General features: G+C 39.3%; 1 protein-coding gene across 4 annotated transcripts in view; it reads right to left on the bottom strand.

Moving 5' to 3' along the window:
• Positions 1-14285, bottom strand: part of LOC141559131 (uncharacterized) — a 47345-nt gene extending 33060 nt beyond the window's left edge. For 3 of the 4 annotated variants that reach the window (XR_012487230.1, XR_012487229.1, XM_074297244.1), the window contains exon 1: positions 12651-13982. Coding sequence is in view for 2 of the 4 variants with exons in the window: in XM_074297244.1 (XP_074153345.1) it covers positions 12651-12750 (100 nt within the window). In the remaining 2 variants the exon portion in view is untranslated. Of the gene's footprint in view, positions 1-12650; positions 13983-14045 lie in introns of those variants that run through there. The other variant, XM_074297245.1, reaches the window with a different exon arrangement.
• Between the last annotated feature and the right edge of the window lie 10697 nt (positions 14286-24982).

Raw genomic sequence — 24982 nt, forward strand, 5'->3', positions numbered from 1 at the left:
TCCTAGAACAAATCATTTAACTTCAATTTCCTCAGCAATTACACACACACACACATACACACACACACACACACACAGATAATTTTTATCATTCACCCTTGCAATACCTTGTATTCCAAATTTTCTTCTGTCCTTCCCTTACTCCCTTCCTCTAAATAGCAAGTAATCCAATCTATGTTAAACATGTGCAATTCTTCTATACATACTTCCAAAATTTTTATGCTGCACAAGAAAAATCAGATCAAAAAGGGGTGAAAAAAAAGGAGAAAGAAAACCAAATACAAGCAAACTAAAAAAAAAAAAAGGTGAAACACTAGGTTATGATGCTTACTCAATCCCCATAGTCCTCTCTCCACTACAGAAAAGGCTGCTACAAACATTTTCCCAGATGTGGAAGGCCTTTTCCCTTCTTTATGATTTCTTTGGGATACAGGTTCAATAGAGATACTGCTGGATCAAAGGGTATGCACAGTGTGATAGCCCTTTGGGTATAGTTCGATATTATTCTCCAGAATGACTGGATTAGTTTATGACTCCACCAACAATATATTTGTATCCCAGTTTTCCCACACCCCTTCAATATTCATCACTATCTTTCCCTGTCATTTTAGCCAGTCTGAAAGATCTGGTACCTCAGAGTTGTCTTAATTTACGTTTCTCTGACCAATAGTGATTTAGAACATTTTTCATAGGACTAGAAATGTTTTTTATTTTTTCATCTGAAAATTGTCTGTTCAAATCCTTTGACCATTTATCAATTGGAGAATGGCTTACATTCTTATAAATTTGAGGCAGTTCCCAGAGAAAAGTCTTCAATGGGCAGTATCAATCACTTAAAAATCCCAGTAGCTCACATCCCAAGAATGATTTAATTTCTAATGACCTTCATGCACAAATACATTAGATTCTCACAGTAAGCCTGGGATAACACAAAAAGTGTCTTCATTTTCACTGCTTGTCAACTCAGGCCTCCAGCTCAGTGGGATGGAGTGACTTGACCCAAATCCCAGGAGTTGTGCCTGGAATTCACACCCTGTGAATGGGCATGCTCTGCCTACAGTATTTGACAAATTATAAATTTTCCCTTTTCCTTTTCATTGTCTGCACTTTTAAGTGATCACTTTCAATTTTATTTTCTTTTTTTCTAATACATTATTTGCATACTAAACCTGTTGGTTTTTTTGTGGAGTGGGGGCTCTATTTTATCTGAGACACATGTGATTTTTCTTCTGATGCTTTACTTCTTTGAGATAATCATTGCTTATTTATTTTTTAAAATTTATCATTACATTCTCCTCCACATTCTTTTAACAAATCCAATTTTTTAAAAATGCAGGAAATCATCCACATCTGAAAATATGAGTCTCATCCTGAAAATGTAGTTAATCATTCTATCACATGGAAGGACAGAGCATGCTATTGTACTTTTCCTCTTTAGAAATTCAAAAATCACTTGAAGGATTGAGATAATGATCAAAGGAATTTTATCCAAAAATTTGTTAGTTATGTATTAAGTGGAAAACTATCCTCTGAGACAACAAGTTTGTCCATCTATCCATCTTAACAACTCTTTCTCAGTGATTTCAAGCTGTTATGATCATGAACACACAGCTTTTGGGGTTCATGGGGCACTTCCATCAAACTCTGATGCTTTCTAGGTGCAACAGAATCATCCAGATTCTCAGCTTGACATCAAATGGTTTCTGGAATCCCAGGAAGGTTAGACATTCATGAACAAAGGACCACGGTTCTGCAAAGTCACCCAATGGATCTCTCCCTGCACCAGAGCAGTTCTCTCATTTCTGGGTTCCCTAGTGATCACATCTCCTCAAACGTGTAATTACCAGATCTAGAGAGCATCTGGTTCCGCACTCTTGCCCAAGTGCTGGCAGCCTATCTGAAAACCAGTCACTAGGAATGCCCAGTCCAGGCCATCCTGAAATCACCATGGGAGACTACAACCACAATTGGAATAAGAAACAAAACTAAGAGTCGATTTTATGAAAACAAACAAACAAACAAAAAAACAACAAAGCAGATAAATCTTTGGCTAATTTGATGAGAAAAAGGAAAAGAAATAAAAAGAAATCACCAACATCAAAAATGACAAGGATGGGACTTCCAACCAAGATGGAGGAGAGGACACACACATCTATCTAGGCTCCTTCTTGCCCTCAGAATAATTTTTTTCATGACAAGGCCCCAGAATTAGGGCTTGACTGAAAAAACCCACAAACACATCACCAACAGAAGATATCTTCAAAATTCGCCAGAAAAGTCTGTTTTTTGCTTGCTCGTGGGGACGTTTAGATAGGGCACAGGCTGAGAGCAGTCAGGGAGATCACAGAAGGCAACTCACACTGAGCAGACCAGAGGGGCGTGGGGGTGTGATCTCAGTTGGCTCTGCAGGAAGAACTTTACCACAGTGTCAGCTGCCCTGCTCTGGCAGCAAGCCAGTAGATCAGCAGAGAAGCTATAAACACAGTGGGTAAAGACTATAAACCCTGAAAAGATAGATTCTCTCAGGACCTGGCCATAACCACCTGGAGTGACTCATCATGCTCTGAGTTTCAGAGTGCAGATGTAGGGCAGCCATTGCTGCCCTGCTAGTGCCTCACTGCTGCCCCCTGCAGTCTGTAGAGGAAGCTCCATAATACCATCCAGCAGATATATTTGCTTTTTTTGTTTCTTTGCTTTCTTTGATTCTTCTTTGTCAAAATGAGTAAAAAATTAAAGCACGCTCTAACAATAGATAGCTTCTATATGGACACAGAGCAGACTTCAAACCCTAAGGAAACTAAAAACAGATTGTCTCCTGATGAATCCCCAAAGGGGGATATGATCTAGTCTCCAACATACAAGATTCTCATAGAAGAAATTAAAGAGCTAGAAGAAAAATAGGGGAAGGAAAGGGAAGCTTGGCAAGAGGGTCTGGATAAGTCATGTTATTTAAAAAGTGGATAAAGAATTCAAATCCTTGAAAAACTAAATTAGTGAGTTGGAAAAAGAAAATAACTCTCTAAAAAATAAAATTGGCGAAATGGAAAAAAAAAATTCCATAGAACAAAACAATTCACTTAAAAACTCAATTGGACAATTAGAAAAAGAAATTTTAAAAGTGAATGAAGAAAATAATTAAAAATCAGAATTGAACAAATGGAATTGAATGACTTGAGGAGACCAAGAATAAGCCAAGCAAACCAAAAAAATGAAACATTGGAAAATAATGTGAAATATCTTCTTGGGAAAACAACAGACCTGGAAAATAGATATAGCAGAGATAATCTGATAATTATTGGACTTCCTGAAAATTATGGTGAAAAAAAGAGCCTAGACACTATTTTCCAAGAAATTATCAGAGAACTGCCTAGATGTCATAGAAACAGAGGGTAAAATAGACATTGAAAGAATTCATCTATCATCTACTGAAAGGGACCCTAAAATCAAAACTCCAAGAAATATTGTGGCTAAATTCCAGAATTATCAGACAAAGGAAAAAATACTACAAGCAGATAGAAAATATCAATTCAAATATAGAGGAGCCACAATAAGGATTACTCAGAATTCAGCAGCATCCACATTAAAGGATTGTAGGGCCTGGAATCTGATATTCTGAAAGGCTAAGGAACTTGGTATGCAGCCAAGAATAACTTACTTAGCTAAAATGAGCATTTTTTTCCCCATGGAAGAAGATGGACATTCAATGAAATAGATGAATTTCATCTATTTTCTGATGAAAAAATCTGAATTAAACAAAAGTTTGATCTCCAAATATAGAACTCAAGAGAAACATAAAAAAGTAAAAAGAAATCTTGGGAACTATAGCTCTGTTATAAATATACATAAAGAACACATGTATAATTTCTTCTAGAAACTAGAGCTGGAAAGGAAATTGTACCAGAAAAAGGGTGAAGTGAGAGTACTACATCTCATGAAGAGGCAAAGGAAACCTATTATATCTGAGCAAAAGAAGGGAGGGGGATGAACATAGTGTGTATCTTATTCTCATCAGAAGTGGCTTAAAGAGAAAAATATAAGACATATTCGATTTATGAAGAAATTTCTCCCACCTCATTGAAAAGTGGGAGGGGAAAAGTGAAAAGAGAAGGAGTAAGCTAAGCAAAAGGGAATACAGAAATTGTGAGGAAAAGAGGTAAGATAGGGGGAGGAATGCTAAGGTGGAGGGAAGGATTCTAAAAAAGGAGGGTTGTGGGAAGCAAGTGGTGCTCACAAGTTTAATACTGGGGAAGGAAAGGAGCAAAGCATAAGCAGGGGTTAACAATATGGTAAGTAATAGAGAATGAGTAATTGTAACCAAAATTTGTGAATGGGGTAAACACCCATAAAGTGGAAGTGGACAGCAGACTGGATTAAAATGCAGAATCCTACATGTTGTTTACAAAAAACATACTTGAAGCAGGGTGATACATACATAGTAAAGGTAAAAGGCTGGAGCAGAATCTACTATGCTTCAGGTGAAGTAAAAAAAAAAAAAAAAAAAAAAAAAACAGGGGTAGCCATCCCAATCTCAGATCAAGCAAAAGCAAAAATTGATCTAATTAAAAGAGATAAGGAAGGGTACTATTTCTTGCTAAAGGATAACATAGATAATGAAGCAATATCAATATTAAACAGATACGCACCAACTGGTGTAGCATCTAAATTATTAAAAGAGAAATTAAGAGAGCTGCAAGAAGAAATAGACAGCAAAACTATAATAGTGGGAGATCGCAACCTTGTACTTTCAGAATTAGATAAATCAAACCACAAACTAATTAAGAAAGAAGTCAAAGAGATAAATAGAATACTAGAAAAGCTAGTTATGATAGATCTTTGGAGAAAACTAAATGAAGACAGAAAGGAGTACACTTTTTCTCACTAGTTCATGGAACCTATACAAAAACTGACCACATATTAGGACATAAAAACCTGAAATTCAAATGCAGAAAGGAAGAAATAGTAAATACTTCCTTTTCAGATCACAATGCAGTGAAAATTACATTCAACAAAAAGCAAGGGGAAAACAGACCAAAAAGTAATTGGAAACTAAATAATCTCATCCTGAAGAATGATTGGGTAAAACAGCAAATCTTAGACATAATTAATAACTTTACCCAAGAAAATGACAATAATGAGACATCATACCAAAATGTGTGGGATGCAGCCAAAGTGGTAATAAGGGGAAATTTTATATCTCTCAAGGCCTACTTTCATAAAATAGAAAAAAAGAAGGTCAATGAATTGGGCTTGCAAGTAAAAAAGCTATAAACAGAACAAATTAAAAACTCCCAGTCAAACACTAAACTTGAAATTCTAAAAATAAAAGTAGATTAATAAAATCGAAAGTAAAACAAACAAAAAACCTATTGAATTAATAAATAAAACTAAAATTTGGTTTTATGAAAAAACCAACAAAACAGATAAACCTTTAGTAAATCTGATTTAAAAAAGGAAAGAGGAAAACCAAATTGATAGTCTTAAAAATGAAAAGGGAGAACTCGCCACTAATGAAGAGGAAATTCGAGCAATAATGAGGAGTTACTTTGCCCAACTTTATGCCAATAAAGTCGATAACTTAAATGAAATGGAAAATATAGCTTGCTCAGATTAACAGAGGAAGAAGTAAATTCATCAAACAGTCCCATTTTAGAAAAAGAACTAGAACAAGCTATTATCAACTCCCTAAGAAAAATTCCCCAGGACCAGATGGATTTATCTGCGAATTCTACCAAACATTTAAAGAACAATTAACTCCAATGCTATATAAACTATTTGAAAAAATAGGGATTGAGGGAGTCCTACCAAATTCCTTTTATGCCACAGACATGGTACTGTTACCTAAACCAGGTAGCCTGAAAACAGAGAAAGAAAGTGACAGACCAATTTCCCTAATGAATATTGATGCAAAAATCTTAAATAAAATATTAGCAAAAAGATTACAGAAAATCATCCCCAGGATAATACACCATGACCAAATAGGATATATACCAGGAATGCAGGGCTGGTTCAATATTAGGAAAACTATTAGCATAATTGACTATATCAATAACCAAATTAACAAAAACCATATGATCATCTCAATAGATGCAGAAAAAAGCAGTTGATAAAATCCAACATCTATTCCTATTAAAAACACTTGAGAGGATAGGAATAAATAGACTTTTCCTTAAAATACTCAGTAGCATCTATTTAAAACCATCAGTAAGCATCATATGTAATTGGGATAAACTGGAACCTTTTCCAGTAAGATCAGGAGTGAAACAAGGTTGCCCCCATCACCATTACTATTCAATATCGTATTAGAAATGCTAGCTTCGGCAATAAGAGTTGAGAAAGAGATTAAAGGAATTAGAATAGGTAATGAGGAAAGCAAATTATCACTCTCTGCAGATGATATGATGGTATACTTAGAGAACGCCAGAGATTCTACTAAAAAGCTATTAGAAATAATTCATAACTTTAGTAAAGTTGCAGGATACAAAATAAATCCACATAAATCCTCAGCATTTTTATACATCACCAACAAAATCCAACAGCAAGAGATACAAAGAGAAATTCCATTCAAAATAACTGTTGATAGCATAAAATATTTGGAAATCTATCTGCCAAAGGAAAGTCAGGAATTATATGAGCAAAATTACAAAACACTTTCCACACAAATAAAGTCAGATTTAAACAACTGGAAAAATATTAAGTGCTCTTGGATAGGCTAAGCAAATATAATAAAGATGACAATATTTCCTAAACTAATCTATTTATTTAGTGCCATATCAATCAGACTCCCAAGAAACTATTTTAATGACCTAGAAAAAAACAACAACAAAATTCATCTGGAAGAACAAAAGGTCAAGACTTTCAAGAGAAGTAGTGAAAAAAAAAATCAAATAAAGATAACCTAGCTGTACCTGATCTAATAGTATATTATAAAACATCAATCACCTAAACCATTTGGTATTAGCTAAGAAATAGATTAGTTGGTAAGTGGAATAGGTTTGGTTCACAGGACAAAACTGGGGAAAGTGGAAATTAGTATGGCAGAAACTAGGCAAGGACTCACACTTAAAACTGTACACCAAGTTAAGATCAAAATGGGTCCATGATTTAGGCATAAAGAACGAAATTATAAATAAATGAAAGGGACATAGGATAGTTTGTCTCTCAGACTTGTGGAGGAGGAAGGAATTTGTGACCAAAGAAGAACTAGAGATCATTATTGATCACAAACTAGGAACTTTTGATTATATCAGATTAAAGTTTTTGTACAAACAAAACTACTGCAGATAAGATCAGAAGGGAAGCAATAAACTGGGAAAAATTTTTACAGTTAAAGATTCTGATAAAGGCTCATTTCCAAAATATATAGAGAATTAACTTTAATTTATAAGAACCAAGCCATTCTCCAACTGATAAATGTACAAAGGATATGAACAATTTTCAGATGATGAAATTGAAACTATTTCTACTCATATGAAAGGGTGTTCCAAATCACTATTAATCAGAGAAATGCAAATTAAGACAACTCTGAGATACCACAACACACCTGTCAGATTGGCTAAAATGACAGTAAAAGATAATGATGAATGTTGGAGGGGATGTGGGAAAACTGGGACACTGATGCATTGTTGGTGGAATTGTGAATGGATCCAGCCATTCTGGAGAACAATCTGGAATTATGCTCAAAAAGTTACCAAACTTTCCATACCCTTTGATCCAGGAGTGTTACTACTGGGCTTATATCCCAAAGAAATATTAAAGAAGGAAAAGGGACCTATATGTGCAAAATGTTTGTGGCAGCCCTTTTTGTAGTGGCTAGAAATTGGAAATTGAATGGATGCTCATCAATTGAATGGTTGGGTAAATTGTGTTATATGAATGTTATGGAATATTATTGTTCTATAAGAAATGACCAGCAGGATGAATACAGAGAGGTTTGGAGAGACTTACATGAACTGATGCCGAGTGAAATGAGCAGAACCAGGAGATCATTATACACTTCAACAATACTGTATGAGGATGTATTCTGATAGAAGTGGATATGTTCGAGAAAGAGAAGATCCAATTCAGTTCCAATTGATCAATGATGGAAAGAACCAACTACACCCAGAGAAGGAACACTGGAAAACCAATGTGAACTACTTGCAGTTTTGTTTTTCTTCCCAGGTTATTTTTACCTTCTGAATCCAATTTTTCTTGTGCAAGAAGAGAACTGTATGGGGGCAGCTAGGTGGCGCAGTGGATAGAGCACCAGCCTTGAATTCAGGAGGACCAGAGTTCAAATCTGGTCTCAGACACTTAACACTTCCTAGCTGTGTGACCCTGGGCAAGTCACTTAACCCCAGCCTCAAAAACAAAAACAACAAAAACAAAACACAAGAAGAGAACTGTACGGATCTGTACACATATATTGTAACTAAGATATACATTAACATGTTTAACATGTATGAGACTGCCTGCCATCTATGGAAGGGGGTGAAGGGAGGCAAGGGAAACAGTGGAACAGAAGTGACTGAAAGGGACAATGTTGTAAAAAAATTACCCATGCATATGTTCTGTCAATAAAAAGCTTTAATTTAAAAAAAAAAATGAAAGGGATGAATTCACCACCAATGAAAAAGAAATTAAAGCAATAATTAGGAGCTCTTTTGCCCAACTTTGTGGTAGCAAGACTTGTAATCTAACTGAAATTGAGGAATGTTTACAAAAAAATACAAATTGCCCAGGTTAACAGAAGAGGAAATAAGATATATAAATATTTCCATTTAAGAAAAAGAATTTGAACAAGTTATTAATTGATTCCTGTGAAGTATGGGCTAGTTCCCTGGAGGGCTTCAGGGTCAGCCAGAGTCAGGATAAATCAAAATCCTTGGTCTTTAGGGGGAGATGTGAAGGAAATGTATCTTGGATTCTGGAGTCCAAAGTCTCCAGCCTCTCCTCCTCATCCTCCTGCCAAGTGACTGTGACTTCTCTCCCTGTCCTCTCCCTCCCCCCATCCTTGCCTATAATTATCTCAATACCAAACATTCAGCAAGCACCAATGGTGAGAACCACCACATCACCATCTCATTTAAATATGCATATAGAGCCATTGCTTCACATCAAATAGATAATTAGCCTTAAGTGCTGGGTTGTCTGATTCAAGCATATCTTTTTGGAGTTTCAGCCATCTACAAATTCCCTAAGAAAAAAAAATCTCCAGGTCCAGTTTGATTCACAAGTAAATTTTCCTGAACATTTAAAGAACAATTAATTCCAGTACTATGTCAACTATTTGGAAATTAGGTGAAGAAGGAGCACTGCCAAATTCCTTGTATGACACAATTATAGCACTGATACCTAAAACAAGAAGGGCTAAAACAGAAAAAGAAAATTACAGACCAATCTTCCTGTTGAATACTGATGCACAAATTCTAAATAAAATGTTACCAAAGAGATTACAGCAATTTATCAGCAGGATAATACACTATAACCACATGGGATTTATATCAGGAAAACTTACCATAATTGACCATATCAATAACAAAACCAACCAAAATCATATTATAATCCCAATAGATGTAGAAAAAGCTTTTGACAAAATACAGTACTCATTCCTATTAATAAACACTAGAGAGCATAGGGATAAAGGAAACTTTCCTGAAAACAATAAGCAGTACCTCTCTAAAACCTATAGGAAGCATTATTTGTAATGAAGAGAAGCTGGATGCATTCCCAATAAAATCAGGGGTAAAGAAAGGATGCCTATTATCACCACCACTATTATTCAACATTGTTCTAGAAATGTTAGCTTCACTGATAAGAAAAGAAAAAGAAATTTAAAGAATTAGAATAGGCAATGAGGAAAAAAAGCTCACTCTTTGAAGAACATATGAGGAGATACTTCGAGAATCCTAGAAAATCATCCAAAAATCTACTGGAAACAACTCACAGCTTTAGCAAAATTGCAGTATATAAAATAAACCCACACAAATCATCAGTGTTTCTCTATATTACTGACAAAGATTATAAGCAAGATATACAAAGGAGAATTCCATTGAAAATAACTATAAGCAAAATAAAATACTTGGGAGTCTATCTGCCAAGACAAACCCAAATATCGTATAAACACAGTTACAAAACACTATAATAATATAACGATATAATATAATATAAATCACAATTCTGTCTAAATTGGTCTACTTGTACAGTGCCATAACAATACAACTGCAAAAACATTATTTTATAGAACTAGCTAAAGCTATATAGAAGACTATCAAAGGATTAATGAATAAAAAAATACAAAGGATGGTAGCTTAATAGTACCAACCTTAAAACTATGTCACAAAGCAACAGTAATCAAAACATTTGGTACTAAGAAATAGAGTGAGGCATCAGTGGAATAGTTTAGATACATAGGACACAATAATCAAAACCCACATTAATATAGTATTTAATAAACCCCCCAAATCCATTCTCTACATGATAGAAATTGCAAGGAAACAGACAAAAGTATGTCAGAAACTTAGCATAGACCTATATCTCACACTCTATACCCAAACAAGGTCAAAATAGGAACATGATCTGGACATAAAGGATGATTCCACAAACCAATTAGGAGAAGAAAGGATACATAAATTTAATTATCAGATTTTTGCAGAAGGGAGGAATTTTTTACCAAGGAAGAACTAGAGAACATTATCAAAGGCAAAATGGATAACTTTGATTACATTAAATTAAACAAAACCAAGGTTATAAGAGGGAAGAAGAAAATTGGGGAAAAAAATCCTTATGGCTAGTATATCTGCTAAAGGTCTCATTTCTAAAATACATAAAGAACTGTTTCAAATTTATAAGAATACAAGGCATTTCTCAGTTCATAAATGGTCAAAGGATATGAACAGACAATTTTCAGATGATAAAATTAAAGCCATTTATAGTGCTTTAATTTTTTTTTTTTTTTTTCTGATGCAATTGGGGTAAAGTGACTTGCCCAGAATTACACAGTCAGGAAGTGTTAAGTGTCTGAGACCAGCTGCCCCCTTTAAATCACTACTGATAACAGAAATGCAAATTAAAACTCTGAGGTACCACCTCACACCTCTCAGATTGGCTAAGATCTCAGGAAAAGGTAATGATAAATATTGGAAGGGATGTAGGAAAAGTGGGAAATTATGAACTGTGATGTGTGTAATGAGCTGTGAAATGACCCAACCATTGTGGAGAAAAATTTGGAACTATGTCCAAAGGATTATCAAACTATGAGTACCCTTTGATGCAGCAGTGTCTCTACAGGGTCTGTATCTCAAAGAGATCATAAAAAAGGGACAAGGACCCACATGTACAAAGATGTTTGCAGTAGCTCTTTTTGTGGTAACAAAACATTGGAAAAGGAGTGGGTGCCCATCGACTGGGGAATGGTTGAATAAGTTGTGGTACATGAAAGTAATGGGATTGCTTATAAGAAATGATGAACAAGCTGATTATAGAAAGGCCTGGAAAGATTTACATGAACTGATGCTGAGTGAAAAAAGTGCAACCAGGAATACATTGTGCACAATAACAGCCAGGATGTGCAATGGTAAAACAGGAAAGGATTAGTTCTTCTCAGTACTTCAGTGATCCCAAGCAAGGCCAACAGATTTCTATATCTTCGAATCTATTTGCATGTATATATATCATTAAAGCTTTTTACCTTCAAAACATATGCTTAGGTGATTTTTCAACATTAATCTTTGCAAAACCTTTGTGTTCCAATTTTTCCTCCGTTTACCCCAACCTCTCCCCTAGATGAAAAGTAATGCAGTATCTGTTAAATATGGGAGAAATATGTTTAATTCAATATCTGCTTGCATATTTATACAATTATCTTGCTGAACAAAAAAAAAAATCAAATCAAAAAGGAGAAAAAATGAGAAAGTAAAATGCAAGCAAACCACAAAAATGAAGTGTTATGAACCACACTCAGTCCCCATGCTCCTCTCTCTGGGTGTAGATGGCTCTTTTCATCACAAGATCATTGAAATTGGTCTGAATCATCTCATTGTTGAAGAGAGCCATGGCCATCACAACTGATCATCATATAATCTTGTTGTTGCCATGTATAATGATCTCCTAGTTCCGCTCATTTCACTTAGCATCAGTTCATGTAAGTCTCTCCAGGGCTCTCTGAATCATCCTGTTGATCATGTCTTACAGAAGAGTAATATTTCATATCATTCATATACCACAATTTATTCAGCCATTCTCCAATTGATGGGCATCCACTCAGTTTCCAGTTCCTTGCCACTACAGAAAGGGCTGCCACAAACATTTTTTCACATGTGGGTCTCTTTGCCTCCTTTAAGATCTCTTTGAATCACAATAGACTTTGGACAGAAAATGCTATCTGCATCTAGAAAAAGAACTAAGGAGACTGAATGTAAATCAACACATGCTATGTTCACTTCTTTTTTTCTGCATTTCTTACTTCTCCCAAGGTTTTTCCCTTTTCCTCTGAATTTTCTTTCCCAACATGATTCATAAAACAATGTGAATTAAAAGTAAGTAATCTCACTACAATTGAATAATAATAATAATTCCAAGGCTGGTCTTTCTCCTCCAAACTCGGCATTTTCTTCAGGGTAACTCCCAGAAGACTTTTGTAATGATCATATCCCTTCTTTCCCCTCACTCACCTGAAGTACAGCTCCTCAGGCCTTCTTGGTCTAGCATCCAGATTGCTTCCCTTTGCTTAAATAAGAGATCATCTTCTCTGGGAATTGGAAGCCTGGGCATGGAGATCAGGAAGGGATGAAGGAGAGAAGCTTGAAATTGAGTTCTCTTTAGGGAATGGGGTGAAGATCCAGGGCTGCTCTATTCTGAGATTCCCCCATATACATTGAAACATGAGTCTATGGTCACCCACTAGTGCTTGTAATGCCATAATAGGGTTTGTCACATCATCAGGTTGTTTTTTGGAGAAAGAGTCAAATGCTCTTCCCCCAAACTGTTAGGTTATTAGCTTCCATTCTGCCAGAAGCTTCTAACTCCGTACCTGGGTAAAAAGGGTTACTGGGCCTGCGCAGCCTCCAGCCTGATCATTGAGGACCTTAGCCTCAGCACACCTGATTCCCAGAACAGACTCATTCACTAGTTTCCATCGAGCCACTAAAGGGGGGCAGCCGAACCTGGGAAAGCAGGAAGCCTGTGTCGGGAGAACTACCTAGTGGAATGCCGGAGAAACTGAGCAAGACAGAGATTAGAGAACAATTTAATAGTTTATTAAATGGAGACCATTTGGATCCATGGTTGGTACCAGGGTTGAATGAGACTCTCATCTCAAAGAATCCAGCGGTGAATGTGAGATACAAGATTCTTTTCTAGGGTTCCGAGAACAATGATTTAATGGGGGAGGAACCTGATGGGGATGACCTAATGGGGAGAGGTACAGGAGAGGCTCCGGATATTCTAACGATGTCTAAAATGGATAAGGACCTTAATCCCATCAAACATTAAGAGGGAATGGTTATAACCAGAGGCAGAGGAACTAAAAAGGACAATTAGGGAAACATTAAAAGAGAACCATGGCCCGACACTGGGAGCTGGGGAGGACGGCGGGGACGCCCTGGAGGAGTCTGCGCGGGGATCCCCAAGGCAAAGTGCAGACAAGGAGCCGCCAGCCTGGGACCGCTGGGAAGCAGCCTGAGGAGGACTCATTCAGGGCCAGGGAAGAGCTGCGCTCCCTGGGGCCGCGGGGCGCTCCCGGCGGCGGGAAGGGGGGCTCGGGGACCCCTAGAGGGACCGGCTCTGAAGGAGGCTCTACCTCGAGAAGCACGTGGTGGAGATAGGGAGACTGGACCCCTGGGTCAGTGTGATCACAAGGCTAAAATCAGGGCTCCCGGATCATCAGGGAGAAAGTCTTCACTGTGGGCAGGGGGAGCCGGGGCGCCGGGAGCTCCAGCAGCAAGGACCGAGGCTGCCCCCGCCGGAGCTGGGGGACACTCCCCGCGGGGTCCGAGGGGGAGGGGACACTCAGCGGCCGGGCCAGCCCGCGGAAGCAGCGAGCGTGGGGGGCGCGGGCCCCGACCTACCTGGGACATGCGGACTCGGGGCCGGCTTCCAGACCAACTGGTGCGCGGTCCGCGGGAGGGAGGACGACCTGAGGGACAGGCAGTCTGATGGCAGCTCCGAAACTTCCGGCTTCTCGCCCACCTCCTCTGGGAGGGTCTTCCTGGCCCTCAGAGCCCCGTCCGACCCATCTCCAAGAGGGTGGAGCCTTCCCTGCTTCTCTGCAGGACCAGGATTGCAAGCCGAGCCCCGGTTCCGCCGGTCTCTTCCGCCCCTAACTCCTCCAGCCCCTCCCCCTTCCCGCCCCGCCCCGCCCCCTTTCCCCGTCTTCCCCCTCCTCTCCAGTTTGCGTCTTTAAACCGTCCTCGGAGCGCCCTCGTGTCTCTCCTTGGGTCCCAGACCCATCCGCCTTTGGCCCGTCACACAGAGCCAGCTTTGCCATCCTGTTTTCCCACGTTTAATGTTCCTTATCACGGCACTGCCCTTTCACGGTCTGCTTCTTTGTGGGTTGTCTGTGCGTGTCTGAGCGAATGTGTATTTTTCCATTTGATTTCTTGACTTCTAAAATTCACATTAAAGCTGGGCCGCGATCCTGGGCCGGGGGACACTTTCCCAAGTTTCTGGTGTCGGGTTGGGGGCCTGGCTGCTGGCCCGAGGGGGGAGGGGCTCTCAGCCCTGCTTTGCCGGGGCGCACCCTGCTCCTTCCTGGCCTGAGGGCCGCCTGTGCTGGACTGTACTCTCCCTCGACCTCAGTGAGGCGGCTCTCTCCTGCTAAAAGATGGGAAAATGGTTCACCTTGTCCTTCTGTTGGTTCTCCCTCCCCGGAATCATTTTGAGTATTATTTTTACTTGGAGGTGAGATCCTGCCTTGCTCTGCCATGGTGGCTCCACCATGCTGGATTTTCTTCAGAAAGGGGAGCCAGTGTTCTGGAGCCCACATTGGGAAGGGAGGACCCAGGAAGAACAGGGCATTGGAGAGGTTTGGGTAGAGTACAGGAAGTGAGGAAGTCATAGAGAAGGAGGGGTGAAAGTCTGACCGTTAGTGATCAGAGTTTCAGGATAGCTGGTGAGAATAGAGTATGAGGGGGTGGGAATCAGCCCAAGAAGCAGCATTGGGGGGGGGAGTGATCATTGAGGAGGCAGATTATTACTGCTCAATGTCATCTATCCCAGTGCAACCTGGTAGCAGGTGGTAGGAGGCATTAGGGGGTCTGCTCCCCAGCAGGGATGGTTATAGTCTGTGGATGGGGGAACATGTAGGGTAAAGTATTCTTCTCCCAAGGAAATTTGGAGCCTGCCCCTCCATCAAGAGTCTGGAGCTCTATTATGATTATAAAAATCCTTTAATAATCATGGATTACTTTCATAGGGACACAGTGTGGGATGGCTGCCACATAATTCAGTGAATGGCCACAAAGACTCTTAATAAACCCTATAATAATTATAGAAGTATGACAGAGGGAGGACTTCAAGAGCCTCTTTACATACATTAATGCAGTTTTGGCTAAAGTTTTGATTTACTGCTCAGGGCTGAGCCATATTCTAGAGCCTGTGCACAAGGCATGTGTTCTTGGATATGGGCCTGAACCTTTTAGGACTGTTAGCTCCTCAAGGGACCCCACAAGGCTCTGTCATGGTCAGTAGAATAATTTCCTAGACACACACAGGGTGATTTTCTGGGCCCTGTCCTTGAATGAGTGCTCACCCTCTTAGTGTGGCTTTCATTTTCAGCCATTGGGAGCCACACCACGTGTGGGAAAGACCCACACACATATACATAAATCTATATACACATCTACATAGGACCACATGTATACGTATATACAGATATGCTTACAAACACAAACATATATATACACATGTCTAAAACAGTATGGCTAAGATATAATGAAAGTTTCTCTCTTTTTTTCTTTCTTTTTAAATAACTTCAGTTCCTAATCTGGTGTAGTGTTTATGCACATCTCTTCATTCCTATCTCTGCCAAGTGTTTTACTTTAATTCTGCTCCTTGCTGCTACTTAACTTTCCAGCACCCATGGATCCCTCCTTTATTTTCTCTCCCGACCTTTCCATCCCCCTCGGACTTTTTCCTTCCTCCTTATTTCTTTACAGATTTTGGAGGGTGTTGTACCCTTCATGGCATATAAGTAATGTTGCCTATTTAACCCATTGCTGATGTGACTAGTTTTTAAGAAAAGCGCCTCTAACGCTTCTCTTTATCTCTCCTCGGAACATGATTTCTATAAATCTTTCTTCTGAGCTACCCACTTTCTGATGTCAGCCATTTCCATGTAGGAAACAGAAACAATTTGTCCACTTGAAGCTCCTTAAAAGTAACTTTGGATATTGGCTTTGATATGTTAAATTTCCTACTGAGCTCTGGTTTGGTTGATAGAAAGTCTTGAAAATCTGTGCTTCTCTCCTCTGGAGAATCTCTACCCTCTTTGGCTTTTATTTAGGGCCAGTTCTATGCCCCTAAGCCTGAAGCAGTTAGGGAAGATCAGTCTTCATGGTCACTATCACCATCATCAGCTCATTCTCTCTCTCTGTCTCTGTCTGTCTCTGTCTTTCTCACCTCATTAGAACAAAATGACCTTTTACATTTTTCTGTGACTAAAATTCTGTTAATATTCATTCATGGCAGTAGTTTAAGACGTGGATATAAAAGTGAAGTCTTGAAGTTTCTGCTGTATGAGTGCAGGGACTTGGAGCTATTGGACCATTTCCCACAGTCCCAACTCACCTTGTCCATTGATGCTCCAAAAGTTTAATATAAGCTCAGCCTTTGACCACGCCTGCCTTTCACAGAGAGGAACAGTCCTTTTCCTGTTCTGGATCACTTTGGAAAGGTCTGCTTGCCTTTTGTACACACACTGACTCTTGCATGTGGCTTCTCTCTTTGATAACTGCCCATCCAGCTACAAACCACAGGGGCTCTTTTCTAAATGTTGTCCATCTTATTGTGTAAGAATCTTTGACCTGGCTGGACCAGAGGGAAAACTGCCTCAGAGGGAGCAGATTGTGACTGGCTCATTGAGGGATCTGCCACAGAAATGAGGATGGAGCCTTAGTGGCTGGGTATGACATCACCGCTGACACAAAAGTGGGCAGCTTCATCATTCCCTGGCACCTATTTGGCCCCACAAGCCAATGCCAGGCAGTGAATTAGGAAAAAGAACAAGGCTTCCTCTCAGGACCAGGCTTCTCTCTAGTGGCCCGCTTCCTGCTTCCCTGGGCTGTGGCAGTAGTTAACAGTCCAGAGCCCGGTGCAGAAAACGGCATCCATGCCCCCAAATGATCTGGCCGACCAACCAGCCAAAACCATGGCTGTTTCTTCAGTTTCCTGACAGAACAACTCCCATAGTAGAAGATCCCAGGGAACTGTCAGTTGGCCCCACTGGTATGGCCTTAGCATACCTGGTTTTGTTATTTGTCAAGGAATCCAGGGGATTACTGATAAAGCATGTTCTGAAGGTCCTCTGCTGGGATAATTTACATTGCTCATACTTCTCATGAGAGAATTATAGAAGAAGAGATGAGCTGGCTTCAATGTAAGGGAGAGCACTGTTGGTGGACAGCCAGAACACTACAAGTGACTTTGAGGTGATAGGAGAATGTAGGGAAGACTTCTTCATGTGGGATGGATCCTCTGAGGTGAACTTATATGGACACAGGCAAGAGCCTGACAGGATGGACAGACAGACAGACACCTATGTTAGGATTACTAAGTGAGAACTCAGGTTGTCTGGATGGTGACAAGGTGAGAATTCAGGTTTTCTGGACAATTACAAGGTGAGAACTCAGGTTGACTTGATAGAGGGGGCAAGCTCATTGGCTGGGGTGGTTCTTCCCAGAAGCCCTTGCATTGTCCCACGCCCGTTCTCTGGGAGGATAAAAAGAGACAGCACTGGGCGCAGAGAGCAGATCGGCCTGGAGAAGGATAAGAGCTGGAGGAGATTCAGAGCCAGGATTCAAGAAGAAAGACTCTGAATTGCATCAGGCTTGATGGGGCTCTCTGCAGGAAGGGAAGTCACTTCTTTGGACAAGAGTTAACAGCAACTGCCTGGAGACAACGGTTCATTACAGGAAGAAGAATCTGTCTGAGAGATTTGAGTAGACACAGCAGTTCTCTTCCTAGAGAGCGATCCAGCAGCTTCTGGAGACGACAGCACGCTACAATTGGCGCCCAACGTGGGGCAAGGACTTTTGCTTATCCTGACAAGAGGAGCTAGACCAGACCTTCGCAATTTGGCGCCCGAACAGGGACAGACACGGTCCTGATTCCAGTGGAAAAGCTTCTGATCTAGATCTCAGTCTCTCTGACCCAGAACCGTGAGTAACGAGGAAACTTTGTTAAAGATTAAGTGAGCGTGCTAATAGATAAATAAGGAACTTAACTTGTTAAGGGCTAAACCAGGAATCTCTTATAGCTGAAATGGGGCAGATGTTAGCTATATTCAATCCCTGGACCTCAGCCGACTCATCCCCAGCCCCAGAAGCAACCTCAGCTCCATTCAGGAGTGGTACTATAGAGAGTATAATCAAGATAATTGAGGAGCAGAGTTTACTTGTAACCTGGGTACAGATTGCTAAACTCTTGGCTGCATTAAGACGCACATCCCCTTGGTTCTTAGAGGAAGAAAAGATAGATGTAGATAAATGGAAGCTAGTGGGATATGAAATGAAAGAATTTCAAGCAAAAAATGGGCCTCGTTCAATTTCTGCAGAAGTATTTTATATCTACAACATAGTTCAATTAGCCTTAAACTATTAAGCAAGTTGTAGGAGAAGGAAAAGTTCTAAAAATGAACAGAGGAGGAAGTGTGAGGAAAAAAGGAAAGATCAAGATCTTTCCCTAGAGCAAGAGGATTTAAATGAGGAATTATGGTATGATTCTCTTGAAGAAGCTTCAACCCTGCCTAGAGAACAGATTATTGACAGGCCCACATCAACCCCACCTTCAGAGATGGAGGAAGAAAGAGGGGAAGAGGCAGAAACACAAACAGAATTGCCTGTGAAGAAGCCTAAGCCTATGACAAGATTAGAAAAAGCATTGGTTAAAGCTAAGAGAGAAGGACAGGATATAAGTGATTTTATACATGCATATCCTGTGATTGAAAATACTGACTCTGTAGGTAAAAAAAGGAGAAGATATGCACCTTTAGATTTGAATACAATTAAGGATTTGAAAAAAGGTTGTACCCTTTATGGGGCTACATCAGCTTATGTCAAAATGTTACTAGATGGTTTGTCTTATGAAGTCCTAACCCCGAATGATTGGAAATCCATAGCAAGGACATGTCTGGAACCTGGAGAAAATTTATTATGGCTTGCGGAATTTCATGAATTATGTAAAATTCAAGTCAGATGCAATTTGGAAATAGGAGTTAACACACAATTCACTTTTGAGCACTTAGCTGGTGAAGGTCGGTATGGAGAGAATTCAGAACAGACTGATTATACCATGACAATATATGAACAAATTGCTAAGGCTGCAATAAAAGCTTGGGGTGTCCTTCCTGGACAGAAAGATCATGGAGAGGCTTTCACTAAAATACAGCAAGGTCCCAATGAACCTTTTGCAGATTTTGTGGGACGTTTGCAAACTGCTGTCAAAAGAACTATTGGAGAAAATGCAGCTACAGAAATAATGACCAGACATCTGGCTAAGGAAAATGCCAATGAGATTTGCAAAAGAATTATATGGGGATTAGACAAAGATGCTCCTTTAGAGGAGATCATAAGACGCTGTGCTACAGTGGGAACAAATGCTTTTTACACCCGGACAATGATGAATGTGGAAAGACAGGGTCCCTCCTGGCAAGGGCCTTCTAGAGAAACTCGGCGATGTTTTCAATGTGGAAAAATTGGGCATCTAAGAGCTCAGTGTAGGTATGGAGATACAGTGAGAAGACAGGGTGAAAGAAGACCTAAAACCCCATGTCCAAAATGCAACAGAGGACTCCATTGGGCATCAGAGTGTAGAATAATTCAGGGAAATGGGATGAGGGGCCCAGGTCCAGGGCCCCAGGCAAAAAAGACTTGGGGCATGATGGCAGCTGATGTTACACCCAAAGAACCTTTAGAAGGTCAGGACTCTGATTTAATCAATCAGCAGAGAAGCAATCACATGGCAGAAAGGGATTACCTGATAAGTCAGTCAAAAGGCAATCAGATTGCAAAAATGAATTACACTTGGGGAGAATACAGGCCTTTTAAATCAACAGAGCTGTGCCCAGTGCAAACAACTCCAATGTAATTGTCAGATGATGAGAAGAGATTTAGAAAGTGGTAAATAGAAGGAAATTAGATAGGTTAACTGCCTGGGAGAGAGGGTTTGCTTGTATTTCTTCAGCAGAAGAAGGAATCAGATGGGTGCCAACGAGTCATATTCGCCTTGTCCATCAGAGAGAGACAGAAAAAGAGAAAGACCTCAAAATAAAGGAGAAGATCTAAGAAACATCTGACACTGAAAGAGCATGGATAATAAGAAGACTGTTAAAGAACTTTAAAACCAGCAGGAATCATTGGACTTCCTCACACAAGATGAGAATAATGGACAATGGACTTATGGACATTTATAAATTTTCAATTTATGATTATGTTATATACTTCTAGCATGTGTTATGTTACTATGTTACTATGTGCTTATGTAATTCATGTAATTATCTGTAATACTTCCCATATTGATGGATTTATGTTTCAAGGTCATTTATGTAATTATCTGTAATACTTCCCATATTGATGGATTTATGTTTCAAGGTCATGACTGTCTTATGTTCTAAATCAAAAGAAAGGGGGAGATGTTAGGATTACTAAGTGAGAACTCAGGTTGTCTGGATGGTGACAAGGTGAGAATTCAGGTTTTCTGGACAATTACAAGGTGAGAACTCAGGTTGACTTGATAGAGGGGGCAAGCTCATTGGCTGGGGTGGTTCTTCCCAGAAGCCCTTGCATTGTCCCACGCCCATTCTCTGGGAGGATAAAAAGAGACAGCACTGGGCGCAGAGAGCAGATCGGCCTGGAGAAGGATAAGAGCTGGAGGAGATTCAGAGCCAGGATTCAAGAAGAAAGACTCTGAATTGCATCAGGCTTGACGGGGCTCTCTGCAGGAAGGGAAGTCACTTCTTTGGACAAGAGTTAACAGCAACTACCTGGAGACAACGGTTCGTTACAGGAAGAAGAATCTGTCTGAGAGATTTGAGTAGACACAGCAGTTCTCTTCCTAGAGAGCGATCCAGCAGCTTCTGGAGACGACAGCACGCTACACACCTACATTGCTGGAATGAATTTCAAATTGAAGAAATCACTGATCAGGTTATCTGAGTATCTGACAGTCACAGTATGTGCAGATTTTTTGTGGTTTTGCCCACTTCAGTCTATCTCCATTCATTTACATATCCCCATGCTTCTCCAAATTCTTCCTTAGCACTCTTTTTTTTTTCCTTCCTTCCTTCTTTCTTTTTTATTAAAGCTTTTTATTTTTCAAAACATATGTATGTATTTGACATGTATTGGTCAACCTGCCATCTCTGGGGCAGGGGGGAAGGAGAGGAAAAATTAGAACAAAAGGTTTGGCAATTCTTAATGCTGTAAAATTACCCATGCATATATCTGGTAAATAAAAACTATTAAAAAAAAAAAAAAAAGCACATGCATGGACATTTCTCTAACATTAGCTCTTGAACAGCCTTGTGTTCCAATTTTCCCTCCTTTCCCCCATGCTTTGCCCTAGATGGCAAGTAGTCCAATATATGTTAAACATGGTAGAAATATATGTTAAATCCAATATATGCATACATTTTTATACAATTGTTTGCTGCACAAGAAAAATCAAATCAAACCAGTAAAAAAAATGCAGAATAAAATGCAAGCAAACAACAATGAAAAGAATGAAAATGCTATGTTGTGAACCACATTCAGGACCCACCATCCTTTCTCTGGGTGTAGATGGCTCTCTTTATCACAAGATCATTGGAACTGATCTGAATCATCTCATTATTGAAGAGAGCCACATCCATCAGAATTGATTGTTGTATAGTCTTGTTGTTGCCGTGTATAATATTATCTCCTTGTTCTGCCCATTTCACTCAGCATCAGCTCATGTAAGTCTCTCCAAACCTCTTTAAAATCAGCCTGATGATTGTTTCTTATAGAGCAATAATATTCCATAACATTCATATATTGTAATTTATTCAGCCATTCTCCAATTGATGGGCATCCACTCAGTTTCCAGTTTCTGGCCACTCCAAAAAGGTGTGCCACAAACATCCTTGCACACGTGGATCACTTTCCCTCCTTTAAAATCTCTTTGGGATATAGGCCTAGTAGAAACACTGCTGGGTCGAAGGGTATATACAGTTTGACAACTTTTTGAGGATAGCTCCAAATTGCTCTCCAGAATGGTTGGATTCTTTCACAACTCCACCAACAATGTATCAGTGTCCCAGTTTTCCCACATCCCCTCCAACAGTTGTCATTATCTTTTTCTGTCATCTTAGCCAATCTGAGAGGTGTGTAGTGGTAGCTCAGAATTGTCTTAATTTGCATTTCTCCGATCAATAGTGATTTAGAGCAATCTTTTCATATGACTAGAAATAGTTTTAGTTTCTTCATCTGAAAATTGTCTGTTTATATCTTTTGACCATTCATCAGTTGGAGAATCTAGTCACTGTTTCTTATGGCACAATATTCCAATATGTTCACATACAAAAATTTGTTAAGACTTTCTCCAACTGAAGAGCTCCTATTTTCTATTTTGGATCTATATTGTTTTTCGCCACCACCCCTGCTCCCAAACATGCAAATCAAAATATTAAAATGATTATTTTAATGTAGCTAGAACCTAGTTTCCCTTCACTTTCTTACAGCTAATGCTTTGCTGTAGGTTCTCTGTGTTACAAAGTATGGACATTTGATCACAAAAGAAAAGAAAAACAACTACAAAAATTATCATGTGCCCCCAAAAAATGTCATTGAAGATTCAAGATATAAAAATGAATTTCCAATGAGGATTCAAATATAAAAATGAATATACAGTTCAAGAAATTTTATTTAATAATAAAAGAAATACTGTTCATGACGGGTCATCTTTACTTTCTTGCAGGTTGTTCTTTTGTTCTCTACTGTGGACTTTTTTACTTTGTTCTATTTTCCCTCTTTTTCCCCCACCTCCCCTAAGCAGCCTATGTTTAATATAAGCACACATCATATGCAATATACATAGAGCAACATGCATATATATCTACATATACTGTCAGACACATAAAAATATACACACATTTACTCACAAGCAAACTTGTATGTAAAAAATAATGTGGCTGAAATATAATGTAAGCTTCTGTCTTCTTTTTTTGCTTTTTCTAATAAATTCAACTCCTGATATGTTGTAGTGTTCATGTACCTCCCTTTGTTCCTATCTCTACAAAGTCTTCTACTTTAATTCTGTTCCTTAACTTGCCTTACTGTTACTTAACTTTCCTACATCCATGGATCTCTCCTTTATTTTCTCTCCCCATCTTTGCATTCCCTTACCCATTATTACTTTATAGAATTTTTTGGGGGTTATACTCTTCATGGATATATGTATTGCTATTTAACCCATTTTGGATGTCAGTAGGTTTTCAGAATTAAGAGTTCTCCCCCCTCTAATGTTTTTCTTTTTTCTTCCTCTGCATCTGATTTGGATAAATCTTTCTTTTGAGCTACCCATTTCCTGATGTCAGTCATTTCCACATAGGAAATATAAACAATTTGTGCACTTGAAGTTGTGTTCAAAGTCATCAGCCTCACACTTTCCTCTGGAATATCTGAGTCAGGTGATAAGACATTGGTCAAAACAATTGGTGATGGCCCCCCATTTCTTCCTAATGCATAAATTCATCAACAACTGCCTGATTGTAGGGTCCCACAATAGTAGTTTTCCAATTATTAGCACAGATTTCAAAATTAAAAGATTTTTACAAGCCAATTCACGAATGGCAGCTGCCTCCCTCCATTTGCCAAAGGAGTCAGAGTTTTGCTGATCAATGCATTTTCTAAAGATCCTTGGTTGGGATAATTTGCTTTGCTCATACTTCTCATTAAAGAATTGTTGGACAGAAGAAATGAGCTGCTTTCAATGCAAAGGATAGAGCTGATGGGTGGACGGATGTGTCCTTGTGATGGTAAAGGGAAGTAGGGAAAGACTTCTTCATATGGGATGGATCCTCTGAGGTGAACTTATGTGAGACACAAGCAAGAGGCACATGGGATGGAAATTTAGGGTTAGGGTTGAATCTACATTGCTGGAAGGAGTTTCAAATTGAAGAGATCACTGATCAGGCTATCTGAGTGTTTGAGAGTATCACAATATATATAGATTTTCTTTCTTTTTTTTTTTTTTCTCTTTTTTTATCATAGCTTTTTATTTACAAGATATATGCATGGGTAATTTTACAGCATTGACAATTGCCAAGCCTTTTGTTCCAATCTTTGTATATAGATTTTCTTGTTCACTTCAATCTATCTCCATTCATTTACAAATCCCCATGCTTTTCCAAATTCTTCTTAGCCACTGTCTTATGACACAATATTCCAATATGTTCATGTATCAAAATTTGTGAAGACCTTCTCCAACTGAACAGCAGCTATTTTCTAGTTTGTATCTATATTGTTTTTGCTACTCCCTCCCTGTTAGGTTCTTACTAAGTGCTAATGAGATAATGAGAAATTGGGTTTTACTAAGGGCTAAGTCCTTACTTGACATTTTCTAGTTCCAGCCTTTCCTGGTAGTTTGACTTGTGAATTCCTGGGGAAGAACTTGCGTGCTTGGGAGGAGCAAGCTCATTGGTTGAAGTGGTTCTTCCCAGAAGCCCTTGCACTATCCCACGCCCATTCTCTGGGAGGATAAAGAGGGCAGCTCTGGAGGAAAAAAGTCAGTCTCTGCTTTAGACCAGGCTTGACATAGCTCTCTGCAGGAA

The sequence above is a fragment of the Sminthopsis crassicaudata genome, chromosome 2 (assembly GCF_048593235.1).
Source record: "Sminthopsis crassicaudata isolate SCR6 chromosome 2, ASM4859323v1, whole genome shotgun sequence".
Lineage (NCBI taxonomy): Eukaryota > Metazoa > Chordata > Mammalia > Dasyuromorphia > Dasyuridae > Sminthopsis > Sminthopsis crassicaudata.